Genomic DNA, 22,439 nt, shown 5'->3' with positions numbered 1-22,439 from the left:
TCCCACAAGTTGCACACCAAAATTAATCTAAATTTACTTCAATTTTTAAAAATAATTTTATATGCTAGGTAGTCTTTTTTTTTTTTTTGAAAGGAAGGGGTTTAGATCACAAATATAAAAAATGCTAGGATACCAGTGAAAATTAAGGATGGATCTAGATACAGAAAATTCATTTTTAAAAAGGCATTATTAAAATAAGGGCTTCAATGAAATGTTTCTCATTCAGAGAAAGAGCAGAATTCCCTCAAAAAAAAAAAAAAAAAACAAACCACGTGAACGCCGGGTTATTTTCCTAACCTTTCCAAGCGCAGCCAACAGGCGCTGCCTCAGAAAATAAACGCAGTCCGCATGTGGTCCCCACGAGCGCGGGGGGCCTGACAGTACCAGGCCTGCAGGCTGGGAGGCCAACGGGAAGGGCCTGGCGGGACACTGTGGCGGGGGCACCACAGGGTGTGTTGGCTGCAGGCGACACTGGCGATGGGAAGAGTCCTCGGGGAAAATAAAACCAACAGTGATGCTCGGGGCATCTTAGAAGCACGTGTCACGGGGTGGGGGTGGGGGGGCAGTGGGGAGGGGCCTTCCAGATAAAGCGCAGGCTGGAAAGTTCCTCAGATGCTCCCCAGTGAGTCCTGAGGGTGAGTTCCAGGCAAGGAGCCCCCAGAGCTTAGGGAGGGAGGCTGTGCAGAGGCCCCGAGGGACAGGCCCACAGCGGGGACAGGCCCTCCTGATACTGAGGGTGTGCCTGGGCTGGAGGAGGGCGACAACTGCAAACACCCTTTTTATTCTTTGAAAGTCAAACAAACACATAAAAAGCACCGCCCTACAGACACAAAATGAAGTCTGCCCTGAGCTGCTGCTTCCTTCCTGTTCCGGTCAAGCCTCTAGAGGATAGATGCTGACCGGCCTCTCCCTCTCCCGAGCTGCCTCTACCTCCTACCACACCAGTCTCCCTGCAGCTCAGCTCTGGCAGCTCCTGCCCTCACCCCACCACCCTCAGCTGCTCCCAGCTGCCACGGAGCGAAGCCCACGCCCCCCCACCGCGGTACTGTGATCTGCTCCCCGGGCCGGGCGGCACTGGCATCGCAGGGGCACAGGCTGGGGGGGGGATGCCTGTGTTTGCACAAGCCCTCAAGGTCATTCAGAGGCAAGCTCAGGTCTGAGACTCTCCGCTCTAGCCCCAAGCTACCCTTCCTCCCTTCCCCCATCCGCTCTGCCAGCCTCTTTAGGAGGTCCCGGCACCACTGACTTAGGTCCACGTCTGTGTCTCAAACCTGGCTCAGCCTTCAAAGGACAGCCTGACTGCTGAGCTCTGCTCCAGCCCTCCTTCCTTCCGCCAGAGCCACCACTTGTTAGAGCTTTTCCTGTCCGTGCCCATCAGCCCCCTCGGCTGCCAGCTCCCCGAGGGCAGGACCTATGGGTATGACTTCAGCCGCCTGGCTGGAGCGCTTCCAACACACATTACGTGAACGAATAAAAACAGCGGTCAGACCACTCTGTGAATGGCGGAGTTCTTTTCCCCGGCACTGATCTGACAACACGATGCTGTGGGTGGTGACATCACCCTTGATAAAATGGGATAAGAGTCCAGGAGTTCCTGCCTTTATTCACAAGGAGAAAGAGGTAAAGATGAAAATTCCCAAATGACCTAAACAGCTGAAACTAATACAAGACATCAAAGCTGCATTTTAAACCAATGCCAGGGCCGAGTAGCAGCATTCACACGGGATAAAAGCATCAGGGTTCTGCCCCACGAGGCCGGGGCACCCCTTATCTGTCTCCCAGCAAGGGCAAATGCACGCCTGTCTCGGCCTCTGGCGTTCCCCGGGTGCATTAGCAGGAAAGACCGTGTAGAAATGTCACACAATGAACGCAGGCAGAATTGGAGCAGGCCCAAATGGCTTGGCTATTTTCCCGTTAACTTTTGCAAAGGGGGGTGAGGGGACTATCTCACCCAGCACTACCAGTACTAAAAACGCTTTGTCCAAACGACCCGAGGTCACGGTGCATGCGCCCAGTTTTCAGAAAGGCACCGATGCAGCTTCTTGGCTACATGTAAACAGAATGGATTTTTTGGTAAAGACACCCCAGACACTCAAATGTGCAACCATTAACATAACTAAGTACGAGTAGCCCTAAGGATTAGCAACAGAGCTGGTGAGTCTTATACGTAAGAGTATAGAAACAAAATTACGTGAAACATTCTCTGCATGCCTTAATATATTAGAAACCATCAGCGTTTCCAAACTAAATTATATCAACATCACTTGCATGCCTTCTAATGAAAAACAAAATCATAACTGTTTACCAGTCTCTACTTGGCTTAGAATATGAAACATCTCACCTAGAGATTCAACTGATTAAGTTGGTTAAGCCATACACTAAATCTACATCTGAATAGAAGCAACCTTTCCCCAAATAAAACAATTCTGCTCTATGTGGCTTTTTTTCCCTCCTGATTTTATTTCATGAAAACAAGAATGGCAAACAGCCCAAACGAGTCGGCGTCTGTCCAGGATAAACCTCTGGGTCTACTGTTTTAAGAAGAAAGTAAGCACAGTAGCAAACAGCCACAATCCCGCAAATGCTCAAAGCAGACACTTTTCCCCTGAAATTTGAACAATCAACCTCAGACCACCCTCCAAAAGCAGCACCCACCAGCATCCCCAGTAAGAAAGACACACCCTCTGTGGGAACACACAGTTTCTGCCCCAGGAAGAGCTCTTGGCGGGGGTGGGGGGGGAGAAAGGAGAGGAAGTGGGGAGGAGGGAAAAGCAGGAGGGACACAACCTGCTGACATCCTACCCATCCCTCTCCTCTAGCTGCTTCAGGAACACCTGCGCTCATCCACGTTGGGGCCACGCACAGAGCCGCCTGCCCTAGGACAGCTCCAAGGAGCCAGCAGCAGAGGGGAGCCCCGCACGACACTGGCTTGGTGCAGAACTCACTGCAACTCAGTGACGTCCAGAAGCCCACGCACGTGGCAAGAAACCTGCTCCTAGCAGGCATGCGTGCCGTCACTAGACCAGACACCTCCTTTCTTCAGATGTGTCGCCACGCCACCCCATGTGGCCACCCCTTACGGCCTCCTGCAGCGAACCTCCATCCTCGGGTGTTAATCTCCTCCTGAAGGCAAGCTTAGCGGACGTAAGCAGAGTCAAGGAAGGGTTTAAGGCCTCCGGCAAAGAGGCAGGAAACATGCGTCAACCCTACGCATAATGTGGCTCTGGCATAAAAACTGCTCGCAGCAGTGGACGGCTCAGGAGTGACGCGAACGATGAAGTGGCAGGCCGAGTTCACTGTAAACGAGACTAATACTACCATATACGTTTGGAAGAAAGACCAAAAGAGTCATTACAAGCTATACAATATAATTCATGGCCTGACAGTTAAGAGAAATTTTCCCTACGGTGCTTGAAATTCCATGTACGTTTTAGGAGCTGAACATATGGTAACTTCCCTGTGAACGGAGGACAGTGGATGGTATCCCGGTGCTGTGCACACGGAGCTTTTAGTGAGCATTTTACAGCATCGGACAGCAACGGCCTTAACCCAGCACCGGGCGAGAAGCGTCCCCTACTTCGGCACATCTCCCACAGCAAGGGGCTTACCGACGCCTGCGTTAATCAGGAAAAGGCCTCGAGTGACCCAGTTTCGGGTCTTAACCTTTTCCAAGCACATTTGCTTAAGCCAGCAGTATGAGCACTGCGGCCGCCCAGCAAAATAGCCCGTGGCCCTCAGGGAAATAGCAGCGCCCAGATCCATCCCACACCTGCCCATCAGGATCTCCAGGGAGGGGCCCGACCCCGGGGAAGGAAGTGCAGGCGACAAGTACACAGAGACACAGACACAGAAGAAGAGGCTACCACATCCTCCCACACTTTCCTGCGAGCAGCACGTCCTCGGCCAAGCAGAGAGGGAAGGACAAGGTGCCGGGGAGGCACGGCCGGGCTGCGCCTGCTGGCCCCCCCGTTCCTCTGACTCCCGGGCAGATGCCAGGATACCACCCGGACATCTCAAAGGAGACCACGTGTGCACCCGGTGCGGCTTCCTGTTACCCTTCTTTGTTTCCAGCCGACACAGCTCTGGGAGGAAGGCAGCGCTGGCTCTCACCTGTCTGGGAAAGAAACGTGGCTGGGGAGAGACAGTGATCTGGGTCCTTGTCTCCTAAGGCACCGCGCTCTCCCAGTCCCGGCTTCTAAACGGTGACAAGAGACGCGGTGCCCGTGCCCCGTGAAACCAGACGCCCCCGCCTTGTGAAGCCAGCCCGCCGCCACCCTCGCCTGGCCGCTGGGTGCCCTGCTCGCCGCCCAGCAGCTGTCACCGGCCGGAGGGAGTCAGGATGCGACCCACGATGCCCACTTTGTTCATAAAACCACGGGTATGTGTTTTACACCGAGGCGCGTACACACCTCTTCCCAGAACCTCCGAGCAAAACCAAGCCTGCACTGGCCACTCTGGCCCTCAGGACCCTAAGCTGTTTTCAATCTTCGTCAGAAAAGCCACCCTTTCTTAAGGTGCCTGGGCTGGGCAGGTAGTTGAGGGTTCAGGCAGCTCATTTATCATTTGGTGATCCGCAGGCAGGGCAACATTTGATATTGACATGTTGGTGGCTCAGTCTATGAATTAACTACAGAGTGCCTTCATAAACTAAACACCTTTTTTTTTTTTTTTTTTTTTTTTTTTTTAAGAGTACATGATCCAGGGCTTCCCTGGTGGTGCAGTGGGTAAGAATCCGCCTGCCAATGCAGGGGACACGGGTTCAAGACCTCATCCGGGAAGATCCCACATGCCGCGGAGCAACTAAGCCTGTGCGCCACAACTACTGAGCCTGCGCTCTAGAGCCTGTGAGCCACAACTACTGAGCCTGCGCGCCTAGAGCCCGTGCTCCGCAACAAGAGAAGCCACCACAATGAGAAGCCCGCGCACCGCAACAAAGAGTAGCCCCAGCTCGCCGCAGCTAGAGAAAGCCGGCGCGCAGCAACGAAGACCCAACTCAGCCAAAAATAAATAAATAAATAAACTTATATATATATTAAAAAAAAAAGAGGACATGATCCATTTTGGAGTTCTACATACAGCACTAGTTAGAAAATGCTAACTAATCTCTGAGATACAAGTCAGATTAGTGGTTGCCTAGGGATAAAGAAAGATGAGAATGGTGAGATTTAGATTTAGATAGAGAAGAAAACATGTCACCAATTTAAGAGAAATCATGTTAAAAGCACTCACTGGTGCCTTTGAAATAAGGAAAATGGTAAGTTAGTATGGAGTTTAAATTTATTTATTTATTTTATTTTGTTGCTGTGTTGGGTCTTCGTTTCTGTGCGAGGGCTTTCTCTAGTGGCGGCGAGCGGGGGCCACTCTTCATCGCGGTGCGCGGGCCTCTCACTGTCGCGGCCTCTCTTGTTGCGGAGCACAGGCTCCAGACGCGCAGGCTCAGTAATTGTGGCACACGGGCTTAGTTGCTCCGCGGCATGTGGGATCTTCCCAGACCAGGGCTTGAACCCGTGTCCCCTGCATTGGCAGGCAGACTCTCAACCACTGTGCCACCAGGGAAGCCCCAGTATGGAGTTTTAAAAGTCCTTATTATGTGCGTCTTCAGTACTTAAAACAGTAATTCACCATGTGCCAGATGACAGCAACAGATCCTAGTATCAACTAATAAACCATTTTGTAGAATTTTATTCATATTTCTAGGCAAAACCACCGTTTCAGACTTTTCTAATAGTTAAAAATAATACCCACACACAGTATTAAAATTTAATCCAAAATTATCTTTAAAATATTTAAAAACGCCTAAGTTTGTTTTTAAAAGTGTGCTTGAAAAAAAAAAACATTTGGACAAACTGCTTGGTTTGGTTTTATATTGGGTTATATGTGTTACTTAGAATATTAAGCTCTATCTAAACTAGATAATCATTCTGCACACTCCTCACTTAAAGGGGAACTGGGTATACGGATTACAAAAGTGGGATCCTACACCAGGGCTCCCATCAACCCTTCACAGCCAAAGTCTGATCCGTCTCCCCACAAGTCTGTTGGATACGCAGTCAGCTCCAAGGCGAGCGGGCCGGGCCCCCAGGCCTTCTCTCTCCTTCTACCCCCAGTTCTCATGGTGTGTACTCCGAACAGAACTCACATCATCCGGTTTTTAGATCCTTAACTATGTTCCTCGAATTCAAAAAAAAAGCTTCTGAACACATGGAATGATGCCCAACCTCGGTCATAATGACAGAAATGCCCATTTAAACAATAAAAGCATCTGTCACCTATCACATCCACAAAGCCAGCAAAAACAAACTTCACAATGCATGTACTTTCTGCCTCAAAACCTCCCACGCTAGGAATGGATCAGGACGACCTATACGCACATGTATGTGGACTCGGGTACAAAAGCGTCACACCGCAGCACTGTCTGCTGTACGCCGGAAGCACCGTAAATGTCCACACACAGAGGACCTGCTAGACACACAGCAGAGCATCCAGACCGTGGAGCCGCACGGGGTCAGGAGAAACCTTGAGTCAGAGCACTCAACCTGGACCGACCCCCATTTTCATGTGTAACACACGACTAGGTACCTGTTTCTAAAAGGGAACCTAAGAGGTTAGTACTGACACAGCCGCTCTCCGGAGGGGCAAAATGGGAGGATGAGGGGTTGGGAGAAAGGCTGATGTATCCCACCCAATTCCCGTTCCAAAGTGAATGTTTTCCCACGGCCATGTGTTACTCCAAGTACTCATAAATGCAGAATAAAAAGTCACTCTTGGAGTAATTGTAGCCGGCATTCCAACACCGGCCCCTTAGGGTGATCCTGTCTGTTTTGATCACAGAGCAATAAACAGAGCCTTCTGGGGGCGCCGCCCAGAACAGAGCACAGCTGACTGCCTCCTGGGGACCAAACCTCCTGCTGAGTCCTGTGAACACATCACACGGAACCCCAAAGGCCTCTCCTCTTTAAAAGTGCGACGAGCTCAACATTTTTATTATCAGAGAAGTAATACACTTAGACTGTGCACTTAATGGATAAGATGGTAAGTTTTCTGTTACGTGTATTTTACCACAATTAAAAATCAAAACTTTTTTTCATGGGGCCTATACAGTTCTATAACTGCTTGTATGTGTTCCACTCAACTGGACTTTGAGGGGCATCTTTCCATGTCAGGAAATACTGACACCATTTTTTTTTTTAATAAATTTATTTTATTTATTTATTTTTGGCTGTGTTGGGTCTTCGTCACTGTGTGCGGGCTTTCTCAGTCCCCTCTGCGGTGCGCGGGCCTCTCATTGCGGTGGCCTCTCCCGTTGCAAAGCACGGGCTCTAGGCGTGCAGGCTTCAGTAGTTGTGGTGCACGGGCTTAGCTGCTCCGCAGCATGTGGGATCTTCCCGGACCAGGGCTCGAACCCGTGTCCCCTGCATTGGCAGGCAGATTCTTAACCACTGTGCCACCAGGGAAGCCCACTGACACCATTTTTTTATTTTGTAATAGCACTTGTATTCTTTTTAAAAAACTTTTATTGACGTATAGATTTATAATGTTGTGTTAATTTCTGCCGTACAGCAGAGACTCAGTTATACACGTATATATATATATTTTTTCATATTCTATTCCATTACGGTCTGTCACAGGATGTTGACTAGAGTTCCCTGTGCTCTACAGTAGGACCTTGCTGTTTACCCATTCTATATATACTAGTTTGCACCTGCTAATCCCAACTCCCAATCCATCCCTCCCCCACCCCCCACCCCGCTTTGGCAACCACCAGTCTGTGCTCTGTGTCTGTGAGTCTGTTTCTGTTTCGTAGATAAGTTCATTTGGCTGACACCATTTATAATGGCAGCACTCTGCAGTATGGATGGTCCCTAATTCACTTCAGTCATTTCCTTTTGCTGAATATCTACGATCCAAGAAATGAAATTCTGAGTCCAAAATAGGCCTTTTGACACATGTTGCCAAACCGCTCACCAGAAAGTCTCATCAGCATTACATCAAATAAGCACTTGTTTCCCCACATCTCAGCACCAATGGGCATTGCTATTCCATCAGATCTCGGCCAGCTGGAGAATCAAAACCTAGTTTGTAAGTAAACTTGTCGATCCCTAGTTAAACATCTTTTTTTTTTTTTCCCACACACACACACTGTATTTTATTTTTACAAGAGATAAATAGACTGACACCAAGCATTGTAAGTGGATGACCACAACAAAAGCAACAATGATTGCAATTACCAAACACGAAACACACTCATACTATGTCATAATATTGACATTCAGTCCAGTAATCCTCCACTGTAACAGCTCCTTTACTTTGCAGTGAAGATTGATTTCTATATTCTTTGCCTCTGAGTCCTTGTGGGATTTTTTTTTTTTTAATTCAAACAGAAAGTCACAAAAATTATAATCATCCTCATCAGTTCACTCAGTCCCATGTAATTAATTTTTTTTTTCATCTTGATCTTTTGTTAGCACTTTTATGAGTTCAGCAGTTTTTCATTAGAGTTCTGAAAATGCTTATCCATTCAGTTCAGCAGTACAGTTACCAGAAACCTGTACTTGTCAGAGTCTTTTCTATGAATTCCTTGAAAAACGTCTTTTTAAACACTTGTTTCCTATGTGCATTTCTCATATTAGGAACTGCCCATGAGCGTCTTTCATCCAACTTTCTACTGGGGTGCAAATTCCCTTCTTTATAGCTGTTGTTACTAAACCAACTTTATTACACACCTGCTTTTTTTTTTGCACCCTAGAATAAGATCTGACATTGACCAACATTTCATTTTTACCTTGTGAGATGCAACCGGTGAAAATATTCAGGCATCCTGAATTCTGTCCCCCAGGATGTGTCACTGGCTCAGTTTTATTTGCTGCTGCCTCCCCTGGGCGGGCCGATGTCACACTGACAGGTTTTACTGAATGAGCACCTCAGGGTCAGCAGCCCCATCAGGCCCTCCAATGACGCCCGTCCCGGTGCAGCTCAAATCAATTCGATTCAATAAGTCCAAGCCCTTCATCTGCCCTTGCGCATCGGGCACTGCGGTAAGCAGCCGCAAACTGGTGAGACAGTTTGCTCACAGCGTCAACTAAGCCAGTGCTCTCCCCGTGGGGGGAGATGGACAGTAAGCCAACGAGCCGGCTGTGTGTTCTGGGGGCTCGGGCAGCCCCGCAACGGAGACATTTCAGGTGGTGGTTTATAACCGCTGTCTCCCCTGTGTGGGTCAAGCATCCCTCACCATCACCAGCGCGCCACTAAGTCTAACGGAATCCTGCGAGAACTTCACACGTCCTGCCTTAGGAGGCTTAATAAGGCGACCTCAAAGAAATTATACACCGTGATGGCACCCGTCATGTCCCCTGCTCCCCCAGAAGACTCCAAAATGGCCATGCTGAGACTTCAGTTTTCTGATTTACAAGGACAGCCTATTCCACTGAGAAGTGAGGCTGCTGCATTAATGTGGCAAAGAATGAAATGTTTTCCTTCTTCGTTTCTGAAACTCCTCCTTGGATGCTATTTTGGTCCCCCAAAAATAAATACATAAAAAGTCCACAGGGATATGTCTTCAAGTCTGTACTAAAAACTGAAGGCCTTGAGTCAATTTACTTTTAAAAATTTACAGCCAGGCTTCCCTGGTGGCGCAGTGGTTGAGAATCTGCCTGCCAAAGCAGGGGACACGGGTTCAAGCCCTGGTCCGGGAAGATCCCACATGCCGTGGAGCAACTAAGCCCGTGCGCCACAGCTACTGAGCCTGCGCTCTAGAGCCTGCGAGCCACAACTACTGAAGCCTGTGTGCCACAACTACTGAAGCCCGTGCGCCTAGAGTCCGTGCTCCGCAGCAAGAGAAGCCACCACAGTGAGAAGCCCACACACCACAATGAAGAGGAGCCCCCGCTCGCCGCAACTAGAGAAAAGCCCCCGCGCAGCAACGAAGATCCAATGCAACCAAAAATAAACAATAAATAAATAAATAAATTTTTAAAAAATAAAATAAAATTTACAGCCTACCTTGGAAAGACTGCACTAATTCTGCTAAAAGGGGCACATCAACCCTTTACTATGAATTAGCCAACTGTAAAACACAAGGTCGAGAATTATTTCTATATGAAACCAGTCACCGGAATTCCCTGGCGGTCCAGCGGTTAAGACTCAGCACTTCCACTTCAGGGGGCACAGGTTCGATTCCTGGTCCCTGGTTGGGGAACTAAGATCCCACAAGCTGTGCAGCGTGGCCAAAAAATAAAAATAAAAAGTCACAAAACACCTCCATGCTGCCCAGTAGTACCGTTCTAGTGCCTGTGTGTAAAAGCATCACGTGCCCAACTTCACTTTCTGACCCCTTCAAATCATCCCAACTCCTATCCACAATCTCCTTTCTTGGAATATGCACTTGCTCCCCTCAGACCTCAGCACAGCACTGGAAACACCTGCTAGCTGACCTGTAAGTCTACGTGCATCACATTATTTTAGCATAAAACCTCAAAACCTGATAGCCTGCCACCTTGTGTACAACACAGGCAATGACATTTCATCATTTGGAGCATAAACCGTTTCCTCACTGCCAGAAAATCACCTACATATTGCCAAGAATAAGATTTAAGTATTCAAAATCACTTAAATCAAAATTAACAGTCAACAGTAATAAAAGAAGAAATCTTTTAAGAACCTACTGTACAGCACAGGGAACTCTACTCAGAACTTTGTAGGGACTTCCCTGGTGGTCCAGTGGGCAAGACTGCACACTCCCAATGCGGGGGGCCCGGGTTCGACCTCTGGTTGGGGAACTAGATCCTGAACGCACGCCGCAACTAAAAGTCCACATGCCGCAACTAAAGATGCCACGTGCTGCAATGAAGACCCTGAGTGCCACAACTAAGACCCAGCGCAGCGAAAATAAATAACTATTGGGAAAAAAAAAAAAAAAAAAACCTTTGTAATGACCTACATGGGAATAGAATCTAAAAAAGAGTGGACATCTGTATATGTATAGCTGATTCATTTTGCTGTACAGCAGAAACTAACACAACATTGTAAATCAACTATACTCCAATAAAAATTAATTTTAAAAAAAGAAGGCATCTTTAAAATTTTTGATGTTGGATTCATCCTTGGCCAAGAGATAGATTCCTAAGTGTACATGTACATGTACACACACACACACACACACACACGTGCGCGCGCGACTTAAGTCCAAATCAGGATTGCCACAGTGACACGGCGCAGCCAACAGACTCCAGGTTTCACTGTCCCGCTCATCTCTGTTTGTAAACAAGGCATGAGGCCCAGGTCTTACCTTTTTACCACCAGCTTCAGGGTCTTATGCGAGCCCTTCACCAGGCAAATCGCTTCCTGTCTAAACCCCGACAGACCGATGTCATTGATGCCAATGATCTCATCTCCGGCCAGCAACTTGTCCACTGCCGCGGCTTTGCTTCCTTCTTCGATCTGCAACACAGAAGTGTGTCCCGTGAGCCTCTTGAACAAGCAAACAAGCCCCCAGGACTCGGCCAGGAACACAACATGCCCGTGACACATGCCACCCACAGGTTTTCTCAGACTGGCTTCAGGACAACCCAGGGGTGAAGGGACCCACCTGGGCCCTGATTCCCAGCAGGAGACCAGGGATGCATCCCTCACCTGGTCTGCCTCCGCAAGGTCTACCGTTCACGGAGGGGCGGGAAAGCACATGAGCTCTCAGAAACACACCAGAAATAGCAGAGCCAGAAATACCGATTCACTTTCTGGATCTCCTTCCTCCAAAAAATAATGATGGATTTTTTTTTTATTATTTACTAGTTATTTCTCATAGATTAATCCTGCACCTAGTTATTTCCGTAACAGCTGTATTTAGATATAATTCAGGTATCACACAATTCACCTGTATAAACATAAACGAATGGCTTGTTAGTATATTCACAGACTTGTCCAATCATCACCACCACCCATTTTAGAACAGTGTCCTAACCCCAGAAGAACCCTCGTTCGTGCCTGTCAGTGGTCACTTCCCGATCCTTCCACCCCCTGGCGACCATGCATCTGCTCTCTGCGTCTAGGGTTTGCCTACTCTGGATATTTCATATAAACAAAATGATACGATAGGTGGCCTTTTGTGTCTGGCTTCTTTCACTCAGCTTTTCAAGGTGCATCCATGTCGTAGCCTGTGTCAGAGCTTCATTCGTTTTTACGGCCGAAGGATACTCCACTGTATGGACCGACCACATTTTATTTATCCGTTCATCGGTGATGGGTATTGAAGTTGTTTTTACTTTTTGGGTATTAATGCTGCTGTGAGCACTGGTGTACAAGTTTGTGCATGCACATGCATCTTCATTTCCTTTGGGTGTACACGTAGGAGTAGAATGGCAAGGTCGTACGGCAGCTATGGCGAACATTGTGAGGACCTGCCAGACTGCCTCCTAAAGCAGCTGCACCATTTTACATTTTGCATCGGCGGGCTCCAATTTCTCCACATCCTTGCTGACACTGAGTATCTGATTCCTTTCATTACAGCCCTAGATTATTACACCATGCTGGGTATGTAAAATACTCCTTACTCAGTGTTAAACACGTATGTATGAATGTGTGTTGACTGACTCCTTAAAAGCATTTTATGATCTTTATCCTGAGAAATCTTAATCTTTAAATACTCACCCTCGTCTTCCCTATACAGTAATAATCCAACTCAGCATCAAGTCACCCATCAGTTAACCAACCTGTTTGCGGTACTAGTGCTTGGCAGACTGTGGCCCATGAGTGAAATCCAGCCAGCTGCCTTTTGTTTGTTTGTTTTTGTAAATAAAATTTTACTGGAATACAACCAGAGCTATTTGTTTATACACTGCTACAGGAGAGAACAGCATAGTCTGACCCACAAAGCCAAAAATATTTACTGCTTGGCTTGTTATTAAAAAAAAGTTGCCAACCCCTGTTTCACACCAAAAAGCCATTATTTTTACAAACTGCTAGGAAAACTAGCGAAAAAGATGAATGCTTATGGGCACAGAGGTGTGCAGGTTTGGAAGTTCGCTGCTCTGACTGTTTGCCAGGGCTAACCTAAAAATCCGTTCCAAACCTCACAAAGCACTAAAGCCGTAAACGTTTCTCCTCTGGTCGTTACAAAGCTGGAAACGAAGCAACTTACAGGCTCAGCTCTCAAACCACGTGGTACTTTCCTCAAGTCTCTGCCCGAACCCAAGGACAGCTGAACTTTTCCTAGGTTAATACAGCAATTATTCACTGCAAGTCAACAGCATAAACAAAATGAGCACTCCTAACTAAAACGTGAAGCAAATCTTTCGGTTCACAACCGGTTTCCAAGTCTAGACATTTTTATCCCAACATAATAACAGATCGTAAATAAGTTTCCACCCCACCAAGATTACACACTCAGCCACACATAGCCGAGGTGAAGGTTACGTGGTGGAGAGCTTACGTCTTGGCACACCCCGGGTGGGAGGCCAAGGGGCCGTCCAGGCGGAGGGTCGGTGGGCAGGGCAGCTGGCTGGGGTGAGGGGAGGGTACCCGGGGAAAGGTGGCCTGCTCACGGGCTGACCAGCCGCGGAAGGAATATAAAAACGGGAGGGATGGGGATGCAGGCCTCCTACACAGAAAACAGACCCACCAACAGCTGAGGACAGAACCCTGGGGCCCCAACACGGAGAAATCTGGAAGAAGATGGGTGGGGAAAGGAGCAGGAGGTGGAGGAGAAAGGGGGGGTAAGCGTCACAAAAGCCGAGACCAGCAGACACGCGCAGGGCTGGTCAGGGCGAGAGTAGCGTGAGTACGTGCGTCCCTCTCCCTGCCATGATTCCTCTCTGAATTTCAGTTCCACAAGAAAAATCTTCGGGCAAGACAACTATGACCAAGGAACTTGCAGGGCCTTAGGACAGGGTTTGAAGGCAGGACGTCCTGGAGGCGACCTGTGTCACTCAGCCACGACCTGGTGGGTTTTTCGGTCTCGTTCCCACAAACCCTTGGATGCACAAGTTCTGCGAGACTGGCTCCAAGCGCTATCCTCGAAGTCTGATGACATCGTGTTGCTTCCCCTCATCTGCAAAGACTTCCCAAGCCCCTCCTCCACCGGTGAAGACCGCATTCCGAGGCGTCCACCTGCCCCGTCCTAACCACACTCTATCTACATTCCCAGCAAAAACGGCTCTGGGTTTGGGAGACAAAGAAGCTGGGGAATTCTCCCCCCTTGGCTTCCTTGCCAAGACAAACTATCTGTTTGACGTTTATTGTGCTCATGGAGAAAACAGTTGTAAAAGAAGATGCTTTGAAAACCTCCAGTCTGTACTCTTGACCCCATCAAACTTCTCCCATTAGGAAGAATTAATTAGGCTTGAACTTGGTAAAGAGCAAACCTGAAGTTGGCCCTAGTCTCACAGGATACTTACTGACTCTGCCCGCCAGCACTGTACAGTGTATCACGCATTACAGACGCTCAGGATCGTTTTGCCACCGTCCCCTGCCTTACGGTCAAGAGAGCGCTTGGCATGGCCACTAGCAGAGGGGACTGCCTGACATCGACAGCACTCGGGAGCCACAAACAGGGCAGTCCTGTCCGAGAGCCACCAGGCAAAGTTCTCAGTGTCGCTTGCTGGAGCTCAGAAAAAAGTCCCTTTACCAAAAGACAGGCACACGAGAACAAATGACTCCACACCCAAGATGCCTGTCCGTGCGCCACTGGCAGAAGGAAAGCCCCAAGTTCACATGCCAGGACAAATATTCTGGTCTGAGCATTCACTGGTATTGGAAAACTCCTGTTTAGGGCCTCAGTTAAGACTTAAGTGTCCCCAAATGTGCACATTTCCTTGCTGTCCCTATGGAAACATTTTTTCTGGAAACAGCAGCGGGGGAAAAAAACCGTCAATGGAAGTCTCGTTGGAACAAAGTTTTTGTATTTCATCCAACGGATGTTACAGATGATCAAGGATGACACCCACGGAGGCCGGAGAACCTTGATTCTCCTGGGAGCCGGGACTCCCGTGGGAAGGAACCACGTCAGGGCAGCAGGGGCGCGAGGGGCCAGGCTCGCTTGGCCTTGGGGCTGGAGATGAAAGACTTCATGAAGAGAGAGGCCCAGAAGAGCAACTTGAAAGGGGTGGCATAGATGGGGGCGGACATTCCACAGGGGGGTCTGGATGTGAAGATGGGGCAGAGGCAGGAAGCCGGGCCGGTCTGAGGAATGTCAGCCTGGCCGAGCGCAGAGCTCTGGCTGGGGAGCGTTTGAAGATAAGGGCAGAAAGAGGAAGATGAGGAACTTGACCTTGAGTTAGAATCTGGCATGATATCCTGGAGGCAGTGGGGGCCCCAGAAGGCCAGCACGGAAGCAGGGGAGCGACCTTCTTATTCCAGCAAATGCGTCTGGCAGCTCCATCCTGGAGGTTGACACGAAAAGATTTCTTCTGCCCGAGAACAGAAGGCAGCAGGCTCTGTCTTTGTACTGGACAGAAACAAGGGCTCAAACCAACACAGGGCAGAGAACACTAATGTAAGCAAGCGCTCTAGATGCTGGGAAGGAAGGTCTAAGGACAGAATCGATGCGGGACATCAAGGGCCACAGGAAAGGGGTCGGCCAGTGGAGCTCAGATGTTGAGCTGGACTGATGTGGAAAATCGCGACACCCAGAGATCAAAACGAAAGGAGGAAGAACGTGTTAAGTCCAGTATCATATTTCAAAGGCCACGAATCACACCCATGATTTATCAGTTATGACTATCTCAAAGAAAGCTTTGCTGTCTGGAGAAAAAGCCATGAGAAAGCACTGCCTTTTGTGAGCCAGGACAATCACTGATGTCACCTCCTTAGTCTGCTTAATTTAACTCATTCCCCTTGAGCTCCCTTGTTTCAGAAAAGTAGAGCTGACTCATCCAGGAAAAGCATCAAATTGTGAAATAATCGGAGGGTGCATCTCTGGTAACGGAGAAGCCCATCGAAAACCAAAAACCTCTCAAGTGTTAAGACTTGAACATACCATCAGTCACTGGTCCCTGTCTCCCTTCTTGTACATCCCAAGGAGTGTTTTTATCAACTATTTGGGGAATGCAAGCTTCGCAGTAGCTCTGGAAACATGCTTAAGAAGGAAATCCCACCTCACCCCATTTTTGGAATATAAACGCTTTTTGAAGAGGTGAAACTGTTCGTTGGTTATTTTTTGGTACAACCAGGGAAGGGTGGGATAATGAATTTGAGGACGCTCTGGCTATCCCGAGTGTCAGGTTAACATTCCATGGGGGGCAGTTTTTTTTAACCTGACAACACAAAACATACTCAATGGCAATTTGGAGACGCAGTCACGCACCTAATAGGTCTTGAAGAGGATACCCGGAGAAAAACGTGGTCCAAAAGGATATGTGCACCCCAATGTTCACTGCAGCACTGTTTACAATAGCCAAGACATGGAAGCAACCTAAATGTCCATCGACAGAGGAATGGATAAAGAAGATGTGGTGTGTGTGTGTGTGTGTATATATATATATATATATGTATGTATATACACACACACAAACACACACACACACACACAATGGAATATTACTCAGCCATTAAAAAGAATGAAATAATGCCATTTGCAGCAACACGGATGGACCTAGAGATTGTCATATTGAGTGACGCAAGTCAGACAGAGAAATATCGTATAATATCGCTTATATGCGGAATCTAAAAAAAAATGCTACAAAAGGCAGAAACAGACTCATAGACTTAGAGAACGAACTTATGGTTACCAAGGGGGGTGGGGGGAGGGATGGTTAGGGAATTTGGGACTGACACGTACACGTTGCTATATTTAAAATGGATAACCAACAAGGATCTACTGTGTAGCACAGGGAACTCTGCTCAATATCCTGTAACAACCGAATGGAGAAAAGAATTTGAAAAAGAAGAGATACATGTATATGTATAACTGTATCACTCTGTTGTACATCTGAAACTAACGCAACACTGTTAATCAACTATACTCCAATATAAAATAAGAAGTTAAAAAAATAAAAAATAAAAATAAAATTACCTGTACTCCCATGTTTTTTAGTAGAATTACTTCCTAAAGAAAACCACTTCTTGGGGGTTTCCCTGGTGGCGCAGTGGCTGAGAATCTGCCTGCCAATGCAGGGGACACGGGTTCGAGCCCTGGTCTGGGAGGATCCCACATGCCGCGGAGCAGCTGGGCCCGTGAGCCACAATTACTGAGCCTGCACGTCTGGAGCCTGTGCTCCGCAACAAGAGAGGCTGCGACAGTGAGAGGCCCGCGCACCGCGACGAAGAGTGGCTCCCGCTTGCCGCAACTAGAGAAAGCCCTCGCACAGAAACGAAGATCCAACACAGCCAAAAATAAATAAATAAATTAATTAATTAATTAAAAAAAAAAAAAAAAAGAAAACCACTTCTTGATCTTGGTTGGCCCTTTCTATCCCCGGTCATGACACTTCAGTTTCCCTAATAATGTGCCATGAACGTGCCATGAAAAAACATGGAAATTTGAGCATGTGATGCTTATGATATTAAACGGTGAAATGGGACCTGTGATGTCACAGCCTATCAACATTTGAAGGTATTCATACTTGATATCCTCTTAAGGAAAAGTTGCTTCCACATTTTAAGCTAGAAAGTCACTGGAACACCTGTTTAGAAAAGAATCAAAACTACGTGGTTTCTTTTTTTTTTTTTTTTAAGGATTTTTTTTTTTTTAATTTATTTTGTTTATTTATTTATGGCTGTGTTGGGTCTTCGTTTCTGTGCGAGGGCTTTCTCTAGTTGTGGCAAGTGGGGCCACTCTTCATCGCGGTGCGCGGGCCTCTCACTATCGCGGCCTCTCTTGTTGCGGAGCACAGGCTCCAGACGCGCAGGCTCAGCAATTGCGGTTCACGGGCCCAGTTGCTCCGTGGCATGTGGGATCTTCCCAGACCAGGGCTCGAACCCATGTCCCCTGCATTGGCAGGTAGACTCTCAACCACTGCGCCACCAGGGAAGCCCCTACGTGGTTTCTTAGTTCTTCAGTACATACATTAAGAAGGATGTACAAATTGAACTGTGTGTGTACCAATCCTCAAAACAACCAATAAAATATCAATTAGGAAAGAAAATTGCTTTCCTCATGGTTGACAAAAAAACGTTATCAAAAAGCAAGAAAAATAACTACCCCCACATGCAAAAAAATCCTAAGAAACCAAAACCCACCTCATACATTCGGATTCAGATGAGCAAGTCAGTATTCAGTCCCATGCATAAGAACATGAGGGTCTGCTCTGAAGATTCTAACACACTCCTGCCACTCATGGCTAAAGCGAAGGCTGGATCACATGCCACCCCAAGAGAAAGAAGGGCAGGTGTGGCCCCGACAAGGCGACAGAGCCAGGCTGATGGACTGAGCAGGTCAATGAGATGTGTGAAGATCCAGAGGCAGTGGAGGCTGCAGTTAGCGACCACAAGTCCAAACAGACACAGAAGAGAAGCTGACTGCTCAGGGAGAGGTTTTAAGAAACAGAGAGGGAAGGGAATTTGCATCAGGGGCTCAGCAGTGGCAGCTCAGACCCCAGGCTGGCTGCAACAGAGAACCCCCGGAGGAGCGTTCTTTGGGAGCCAAGGGGCCGCGGCCTCCCCCGGGGAGGATAAAGCCCAAGGTATGTGCCTCTTCTCCAGGTGGGGCAAAGGTCTAGGGGCCTCAGGACCCTGCAGAGTCCATATCCTGACCACAGCACAGCACAGCCCTCCAGAGAGCACGGGCCAACCCGTGCAAGGGTCAGTTTCTGGAGAGCAGCATTCAGGGGCATTGTCTGAACACCCCTGCCCGGGAAGTTACAATCCAGAAGGAGCAAGGTGTGCAAACGACCCACTCCAACACTACGCCACTTTGCGTCTTAACTGCACACCACCCGTCTCCGCCCGAGCGGCGATACTGGGGCAGGACCTGTGGAGAGCTCTCCTTCGCGGGCTGGCACCTCTGGAAGTGTCCTCAGTAGAGGGCGCTGGGGGGACTGCTGTCCTCTCTGCCTGCTCCTGCGGACAAGGCAGTGGCTGAATCCACCGCGGCTCCACAGTCAAGTTCCACGAGCACTCCAGTGGGCAGCTTGCCGGCCGGTTTCAGAAGCGTGCCCTCGGATGGCTTCCCAGGGGTTCCACTGGCATGCCAGCCAGCTCCCTGGCCACCTGCCAGGTCCGCACGGGCAGCTTCCTGTCTGTCAGCTAGCCCGAGGGGCTCAGTGACTTCCTCTGCTGTCACACCACTCCATGCAGATCTGAGTCCCAGCCTGGGGGGAGGGAGGAGAGCAAGAGGGGGGTAGTCCCACCCCTCCTTCCTCAGGTAATCGGCCTCAACCCTAGAGGCAGTGGCTGCTCCGTACAGCTGCTACTCCTGCATTCTTTAAAGCTCTCTTTACCCCGGAGGAGTTCCCAGTTCATCATGACTCAGTAAGTCGACAATAAGTAATAATCTGCTAATAGTTAGTAATTCTTTACACCAGGGGCTGGCAAACTTTTCCTTCAAGGGCCATATGGTAAATATTTTAGGCTTCGCGGGGGTCTTCCGGTCCCTATGGTAACTACTCAACCTTGCCGGACAGACAGACAAGACATAAGGGGTGTTTTGGTATGTGGCCAGTTTGCGGAATCCTGTTTCCTATTAAGCAGGCCCTGTTCCAATTACTATGTGCTTTCTGCCTCCCAACTGGACCCTGACGGATATAAATTCCATGTGACAAGCACAGCAAGGGAGGCACTCGTGGGCCCCAGTGGCACAGAGGAGGCAAGGGTCAAATCACAGGGTACAGGGAGGGGTGACTATCAGGGAAGGTTTCACAGAGACGAGGGGTGATGGATCCAGGACTGAAGACTCACCTCTACCACTTCACTACACAACTTGGAGAAAGTCACTTAATTTTTCTTTGTCTCAATTTTGTCGCCCAAAACAATGGTGGTAAGAGTCGGCTGTCTTACAACCCGGGACCAACAGACGAATAAAAGTGAGACAATTATGAAAATATTTTGTAAATTCATAAGTATTATACAAGTATGTCTACAAATCATTTTACTTGTAATTTGTTGGTGTTCCAATCAGGACTACAGCACAGGCTAGGTTCCTGGACTCTCAAGTTCAGTGACAAGTGATCCCCATTCTTGATCATTGACACAGGGAAACCAGACATTGAAATGGTAAAGGGAGACTGCTTCATTTACAATACTCCAAGCTATTTAGGTAGACTGATTCCTAAGTCCTTTCAAATAACATTGTTTGGGGGAAAAGTAAATGCCGAAGCTCAGTTATCCTAGATGTTCGTACTGTTTATTCTCAACCTAATTTAAAGTTTCTTTTTCCCTTGATTAGCTACTATAGCCTTACAGAAAACTTCTAAAATACAGCAAGTTGCCATTTACACACGGGGTGTTTTACAAAAGTTTCACCTAAGTGGATTATGTTCATGGAAACCCAGACCGCATTTCTCACATTTAAAAAAACAAAAACAAAAACAAAAAATGATGATTTAAGTCGTAGTTAAGTTCTCAGGCTAAGACACAAATACCTCTTTAAAAGATGTCATGGTTTATATACCGTGGCTTTGCAATCAAGCAAAGGGAAAAAAAGGACACATGCCCATCTCCCCAGACGGCCCTTTGGAATGCATGCTGCATGCACAGGTCAGGTGTTCATAACAGGCACAGCTCTGGGTCCTCTTGGTTAAAACAGGAACTACGTTTTCTAGAATCTCTGTCCCTGTATGGTTGGTTAGACTGGGTCCAAAGGAGAATCTGTCCAAGGACAGAAGGCGGAAGTGACGCAGAAGAGCCCGGCGGCCTCCAGCTTCTCTTACACCCTACGGCTCTGCATCCCCTGTCTTCCTACAAGGAGATGCCTGGCGCAGGCCCACGTACAGGTAGCTGCATGGAGGCACCCTCCCGGCCAGCTCCCCAGGCCGGCTGGCCGTGGCTTCTCAGAGGCACTCCTTCCGTGCAGGATCCCCCAGATCTCCCTTACGGACCCGCTGCCACATTTACATGAGCTCTAATTCCTGTCCTCCTGTAACACCCACCGCGCCTCTGCTCCCCCGAGCGAGTGTGCCTCGGAGAAGAGGCAGGGTGGGTCCCACGAGCTGCAAAGGAGTGCAGTGCAACCACAAAGACACAAGGACACCCGAAGGGAAAGCAGCTCGGAGAGGACCGGAGCACCTGTAACCCTTGTTTTTTAAAAGGGTGGTTTACAAACCCCACAGAAAATTTACCACCAACCGTTTTGAAATGTACAGTTCAGCAGCGTTCTCTATCATTACACTGTGTGTAACCGATCCCTAGAACTTCATCTTGCACAACTCCATATCCATCAGGCATCTCCCCGGCCCCTGGCAACAACCATTCTGCTTTCTGTTTCCATGAACTTGACTCCTGCGGATACCCTGTGTAAGTGGAATCATACAGGACTGTCCTTCTGTGTCTGGTTACCGCGCTCGAGGTTCGTCCACGTGATCACACTTCTCCAACGCTAATATTCCATCGTATGTATATGCCACATTTTCTTTATCCTTTCACCTGTCGATGGACACTTGGGCTGCTTCTAACCCCTGCAACTCTTGTGTACGGGGCGGATGCACAAATCAATACAACCACTTGCAGAAACACAGAGAATAACCTTCAAGTCAACCCTGTGTATGTATGTTCACCAAGAGGGCCGTACAAGAATGATCATACTGGCATCAAGCACACCAGCTAAAACACAGAAACCACCCAAATGTCCAGCAGACAAAACACGGGCTAGCCCAACGATGGGGTACCACACCGCCTTTCCCCGCCACGGCGCTAGACATCCAGGGCTGGGTAGTCCTGTGCGCTGGGTGGCGGCCGTCGGACACTTAGGAGCGGCATTCCCGGTCCCCACCCACTAGGTGTCAGCAGCAGCGTCCCCGACCCCAAGTCAGAACAACCCAAGCGTCTCCGGATACTACTCAGCGGACCCCGGTGGAGGGCTGGGGACAAAAGCCATCACCCCCAGCTGAGAACCACTGTTCTAGAGAAAGGACAAAGTACCTGCAACAGTCATCATAACTCTTGGGGAACACAGGAAACAGGACAGCTCTAACGCCCCCTTCCAACCTGCCACGAAGCCTCTTCCACCAGCAACGCGAGAGGCCGGCCAGTCAGGCCAGGTGGAGCCACTGCGTTCAATCAAATCCCACCATTACCAGGCAGAACAGGCCTTGTTCTGGACACCACGAGCCCTGCCCAAACAGCACGGGCCTGCAACTAAGAAGCCTTTGTCCTTTCTCCCCGAAGAAATGGTCCCTCTTGCCTCCAGGCTTTGTTGGCTGGGTCCCCTCTATTCACACCGCCACCCCTGACAGGCACACACTCACTCCGCCTGGCTCACCTCACTCATCCTTTTGGGTCCCACGCCAGGACCCCCCAACACCGCTTCCACCGTGGGACTCAATGGCCACCTCCTGGCCTCCTGAATACCCTGGGTG

At 48.7% G+C, this 22,439-nt stretch overlaps 1 protein-coding gene across 8 annotated transcripts in view; it reads right to left on the bottom strand.

The window, feature by feature from the left end:
* SHROOM2 (shroom family member 2) overlaps nucleotides 1-22,439 on the bottom strand; it is a 139,715-nt gene that overhangs the window by 67,107 nt on the left and 50,169 nt on the right. For all 8 annotated transcript variants that reach the window (XM_082375470.1, XM_082375469.1, XM_082375466.1 and 5 more), the window contains exon 2: nucleotides 11,285-11,436. In XM_082375470.1, coding sequence (XP_082231596.1) covers nucleotides 11,285-11,436 — 152 coding nt within the window. The remainder of the gene's footprint in view (nucleotides 1-11,284; nucleotides 11,437-22,439) is intronic.

The sequence above is a fragment of the Balaenoptera borealis genome (genome assembly GCF_965194805.1).
Source record: "Balaenoptera borealis genome assembly, chromosome: X".
Taxonomy (NCBI): domain Eukaryota; kingdom Metazoa; phylum Chordata; class Mammalia; order Artiodactyla; family Balaenopteridae; genus Balaenoptera; species Balaenoptera borealis.
The sequence above is the reverse complement of the archived record's forward strand: the minus strand, read 5'-3'. Positions and strand labels throughout refer to the sequence as shown.